The 6,187-nt window shown below is 35.2% G+C and overlaps 1 protein-coding gene across 1 annotated transcript; it reads right to left on the reverse strand.

Moving 5' to 3' along the window:
- Nucleotides 1-850: 850 nt before the first annotated feature.
- LOC143588932 (DNA repair protein RAD4-like) lies at nt 851-6,187 on the reverse strand. Its single transcript, XM_077069821.1, has 14 exons — nt 6,145-6,187; nt 5,630-5,683; nt 4,682-4,803; nt 4,348-4,587; nt 4,165-4,257; nt 3,993-4,085; nt 3,807-3,905; nt 3,677-3,726; nt 2,925-3,599; nt 2,615-2,718; nt 2,460-2,536; nt 2,026-2,382; nt 1,726-1,935; nt 851-1,237 (listed from the first exon to the last, which is right to left on the reverse strand). The coding sequence occupies exons 1-14, from the start codon at nt 6,185-6,187 to the stop codon at nt 851-853; spliced, it is 2,604 nt and encodes an 867-aa protein (XP_076925936.1).

Consider the following 6,187-nt stretch of genomic DNA (forward strand, 5'->3'; position numbering starts at 1 on the left):
CCTTTCACAAAATAAAGAATTCCAACAACTTATTAACTTTTCAAAAAGTATGAGTTAGAAGTTGGTGAAAATAAGCAATTCCAAACACCTCCTATATACTATTTATAGGGAACCTTTTGAAAGTCTGGAAGAAACGATTTGTGGACCGTTGGATATAAGGAGTTCTTGATAATGAAAAACCAGTTATTCAAGCAAAATTCTCTAACATTAACAAAATGTAATATTTTTATGATAAAAATTGGGTCTTGATGTTTAAATTATTTAAGCTAACATTTCTATGGTGTTTGAAATATCCTCTTAGCACACAAAAATTCAAGACCTCTGTAGTTATCTTCAAGTAATTTCTATTGCCACGCTTATGCTTGTTGAGGGATTGTAATATTCAAATTCAAACACTTACATTGTTTCTGTGAATGTTATCCCTATCAAGTATTAGAGATGACTTTCTATTCCTTGCATAGAAATAGCCGCGATTACTACCAACATCACAGGGAAGATAAAACACTCGTCACTAACAAGACTAGTAAGACAAGAAATGGCGATCGTTACTTTGTCAAGCGATTTAAATTGCCGGTATTGAAGACAAAACTTTTGATGAGGACATAGCTTAGGACGGAAGGCTACTTAAATTACTTGTGTTTATGTGTTGCACTACCTCTACTTTAAACTGAATCATTATTATGTTGCTACTGACAAAAACTTATCAACAAATATTTTCTTGGTAAACATGTAACCAGCTATATACTATATACTGAGCAGTTGAAATAACCCTAATAAGATTGATTTACTGCATTACGAGTACAAACGTTTTCACAAAACAAAACAATTTTTAAGACATGAATAACTGTCACTACAACTCTTCAACTTCGATAGAAAACCCACATCGACACTGTTTTGTCCTCATCGAACTCTCAACATCAGAACCAGGATCATTTGCCAAAAACACATGTTCATGGTCTTCTTCAAACAACGGCTGTGGCACAAAATCAGGTTGACCAACATCTTCATTTGCTGGGTCAGATATCGGTTTCTGCATATCCTCCCTTGTCTGATGAAACACATCATTTGTTTTTTTAATATCATTTGCAGGTTGCAAAGAATTTCCCTCTGTGTATCGGTTATTCAATCTTTGTCGAGTAATTATTGATGAAAGAAGCTGATACCACCTCGATAGTGCTTGAGCTTCGTTCTTCCTTCTCTCTTCTTCTCCCCTTCTCTCTTCTTCTTCTGCATATGCCTACAAAACCAGAATTTATAAAATTATGAAATAATAAATAGAGTTCAATACTGTTTTAGTCTGTGGTTTGACTCAAATAACCCTTTCAGTCCATTAGTTAAAATTTGACTTTTTAGTAAACTAGTTTTATTATCGTATCAGTTAAAGTCCAGTCCTCTAACCCCATCCAAATTTTCTATTAACTTTTAAATACCCTTATATTGCACATATGGTATTAGTATATATACTTTATATTTAACTGGGCCAAAAAGATTTTATTATTTTGGCTAAGTAACACAAATATCTAAGGTATATTGGTCATTTAATAAAAAATTAACAGAATATTTGGATGGGTTAGTGGGCTGGACTTTAATTGATACAAAGTGAAACTACTGGACTAAAAAAGTCAAATTTAAACTATGGACTAAAAAGGTTATTTGGGCCAAACCACAAAGGACTAAAACGTGTGTAACTCTAATGTATATGACATCAAAAGGTGATTAAGTTACCTCTAGAATTGTATTCTTAAATTCACTACACACCACAATTCCATTAAATACGGGAAGGGAACGACCATTACGGAATTCAAATCCAACCATTGCAGGTGCATAATCGATCTCCAACTTCTTTGCTATAGACCAGATTCTTGGAAACCCTAAGTGCACGGTTCCCGGGGGCAAACACTTCTCGGACCACACATCTACTTGCCCGCGGTCATTCTATACACCAATGTAGCAAACAATACGTTATAAAAATATAACCATTATAATCATAATCAAAACAAAATGATTATGATTATGAGTTATGACCTTTGGCACAATCCCATTTTCTGCAGAAGGTAAACACAAGGGTTCGGTTTGCCATTTCCCATAAAGATCGATGGTGCCTCCGGGTCCTACATGATCATTTTCATCATCTTCATCGGCTTCTGGAGTTTTCAACTTGTTCACTTTTGTTGACCGCTTCAACACCTTAACTGGAAGTTCATTGGCTTTTAACTGTAGCCCTTCACGCATCCATCTCTCTTTAGTGTGCAGCATTTGGACACAAGCTCTCGGGTAAACAGAATGACCTGAACAAAACCCTAAAACCGGGCCCTTCGGGTGAAGAATTTGGTACTTTGTAAGCCACCTTTCAAGAGCATATAAATGATGGTTTTTATACGCCTGGATACATATTAATAACAATATTAATAAATCATATAAATGCATAAACTAAAAGCATCATACTTTATGCACCTAACCTGTTGATTAGTTGGAAGTGGCTCGGTTAATGCTTTGGTCTCAAGCTCCATATCTTCAATAGACATTCTGCTAGTGCCTGATCAAGTACCAAAAGTATTCAATTTGGTTTAATATAATAATACAATAACTATTCATTATCAAAAAAAGATCACACCTTCAGTTGCTCTAGACTCCAAATCTTTAAGTGGCATCAACACCGCGTCCCACCAAGTCGAGTTAACTCGATGTGAAGCTATCTTGTACCACTTTGCACAATACCTGAAAGGACAATACTACCCTTGTTATTTTAGTTTGTTACATAACTAACAACTACAGAGTTAGTTAGACTTGTAAAATCTAGATATATAGCTAATAGATGTTTATATATGTTATTTCTTGTTTGTGATTAACCTAATCATGATAAAAGCTTAGTCACTCACAATTTTCTCTCTCTCTCTAAACTCAACTGATCACAGTTTCGTTACCTGCGAGTCACGTCTTTAGCTCCTTGACCAACGAAAGCAATTACATATCTCAAGTTAGTTTTACATGCAGCAGCTGCAGCTTCTACTTTGTGTTCACCATCAACAATTGCATTTACTGCATCAACATGAACCCATTTGCCAGTTGAAGAACTCTTTCCACTGCAGTAAACTTCTGCCCAATATAATGGAGCTCCTGTTTTTCTTGATGAACCAATTGCAGTAGAAATGTCCTGAGATTCTTCAAATTTGACTTTTTTCAATCTCTTGAAAGGAGATAAACTTGAAGTGCTAATATTAGAACTTTTAGCATAATTGTCAAGATTGCTTTCAGAAGTCTGTGCTGCAGTTGCAGCAAGCGCCATTTCCATCTGCAACTCAAACTCAATATCCCCTTTCCTCTTTGATCCCTCAGAAGGACCCGTGCTCTTTTCATTTGACTGGTCAACAATGGGAATGTCTGAATCTTGAGGGATTGTTTGACTCTGACTTTGACCTAACTTTTTTATTTTCTTTTGGCTTGAAACTTTTGTAGAAGATGTAGAAGCCTCATTTGATCGAGTCACCATGATCGTTGATGAGTCAAATACACCCTTATTAGATTTTCTTCCTTGAGACATATTATCACATTTATCAGCATCTGGCTTCAAGGATGCAGCATCTAAAATGGATACAAATCTGAAAAACCCAAAATAACCCTTTTTGTTATTAACAAAACCACATATTCTAAGAGAATTAAATTTTGAAAACCTTACCGTGTTGGAAAATTCAATGCTCTAAATAGTGCAACAGATAAAGCAGCCACCTGCAACAATATTGATCAAAAATTGGTCATAGTTCATATGTGAAAATATTCAGAGAATTAATGTATCCATTTCTTCATACCTCCTCTGGAGTCCCCACATGGGTTTCAAGAGCCTTAGCTAAAGCTAATTGGAAGGGTATTTCACTGCTTGAAATGCTGGCGTGGAAGTTACTATGGAACTACAAGTAATAAAACAACAATTATAACAGTTTTAAACTAATTCGAAGAGTATAAAAGTTAAACAAAGGAATAAGAAAGAAGTGTACCCAGTTGACTAAAGGAGTCAAAACATCCACTGTGAGGTTTGTGGCTTCTAATAACTTCAGCAATTTTGCAGGCAAAAGTGACAACAAGGCAGCCTGTTACGAAAAGAGATATAGTGCCACACAAAAAGTGCGCAAAACAATGTCAAGTGCAAGTAATAATTAAGAAAATAACCTGAATTAAAGGATCATCACAAGCACTATCAATCAATCGACCCCGTCCAATTAAACAGAGTAAATGTGCCCTGTGTACAAGCTCAGCCACTTCCTGTAACCAAAGAAAAGAAAACAACTTTTAACTAAACAGAATTTTTTAACATTTATTATGTTGTTGACCAAGATAATTATTAACATTAACCTTTTCTTCAGCAGAAGCTCGACGTATAGGTTTCCGCTTAGCTGTACCAGGTGATGAATCAAACTCAATAGTGATATCCTTGTTTACATAACCTGGATTATTATTTTCAGAATTCAAATTGGGATTTGATCCATCTTCCCAATCTGAATCAGCCATTACATCTTCCACTTCAGACTTATTAGCTTGCTGAGGACTTCCATCATTTGTGTCAGCTTCAACTTGTTTTTCCTTCTCCTTTAACTGGAAAATGAAACGATGATTAAGATCAATGATAAGCAGTAACAAATAAGAGCCATTTCTTTGCATGCTTGCAAGTTGAAGTAAAATAACTAACCTTATCAGCAGTCTCCCAACTAAGAGTGTGATTATCTTGTTTTTTTGACCCACGAGAACGGCGTGAACCGGCTTGTTTCAGAAACTTGTTGACACCATCACGTGATGTACTAGCAAGATTGCCTGATACAGGGTTACTTCAAATATTTATAAAACTGCCTGTGAATCTAGTTCAGGATATACAGCAGGTTTAATGTGATTTGTAATCTAGATTTCACATTTTCAAAATATTTACCAGCTTTTACCTTAAGATGTCCTATCAGTATAGAAGACATAAATAAGAGTGTTTCACATCTAAGGGTGTTTCACAAACAAGCTAGATATGTTTCCTCATATTGTGTATGAATATCACTTTACATAGTATTTTGGCCCTTTAATGCTTTGGGTATCACATGATCAACTCTGGGATAATGTAAGAAACAAACACTTCAAGTATAAGGCACTAATTTAAGCAAAACTCAAAGAGATGAATTGAATATTGATTCTTTATACTTGTCTATAAGGTCAAGAAAATGTATCATATAAATAGATGCGCACCTTTTTCGTGCAAAAATGTAATTGTTCATGAAAAGTTAGTTACGCCCTGTTAATAAAAAATGGCACGTTCACTTTTGGAGAGAAAGATAGTTATAATCGAATTAACTCTCATTTATAACAATTTCATTTTTGCCACGACTATTTTGTTGAATTACATCAGATCTAAACGTCCGTGTAGAATTCAGTGTTTGGAAAACTTCAAAATTAAAACTTGGCCATGTTTTAATAATGAAATTCAGGCAAGTATACACAAAGCATGCATTTTACATATCCTACTTGCATTACTACAACTTGACTTGAATATCTTTGGCCTTATTTCACAAAGCCAATTACGTTAAAATACGTTGGCAATACAGCAATCACCAACATCAAGTATATAAATTATGTGGTCAAGTGGTAAACATGAACAAACCAATATGTTTTGCTTTTGTGTCGTGGCCCGGTTCCTTCCTCACTTCACCTTCACCTGCAAAATAAAATAAAAAAACCTAATTTTGACCAAACTGAATAGCATAAACTCGTAACACTAACTTAAGTTTTCTTTTTTTTCCTTCAAATTTATATTCTTACACCCAAGTGATTACAATAAAGTGGTAGGCAAACGGGCAACAAGCTGCGCCACAACCCCCTTTTGAATAGCCAAACCGATTCTACTAAACACGAAGCGTTGAGTCTTAGGGGCCGAAAGATTACTATTCAAGGCCCGCTCAACCCTGGTCAGAAAATCTACAGCAGCCTCCGGGGCCCTTATACAAATTTTATGACGATTTTGTATTTTCTTTGGCAAACAAATAGAATGCAAGGGCAGGGTGCCTAGCGCTTGTATAGTTTTCCAGAAATACGACATATGTGAAATTACAGAAAAATGAAGTAGAAATTATTAAATTATAAATACGAATGATGCAGATTGTGGCGTATAATGCTTACCAGTGGATTGAGACTTCCGCTTGGCTTGGTTTCTGGTTGTCAT

The sequence above is a fragment of the Bidens hawaiensis genome, unplaced genomic scaffold, assembly GCF_021521415.1.
Source record: "Bidens hawaiensis isolate Kalapana, Puna unplaced genomic scaffold, B.hawaiensis_p1.1 tig00036885_1, whole genome shotgun sequence".
Lineage (NCBI taxonomy): Eukaryota > Viridiplantae > Streptophyta > Magnoliopsida > Asterales > Asteraceae > Bidens > Bidens hawaiensis.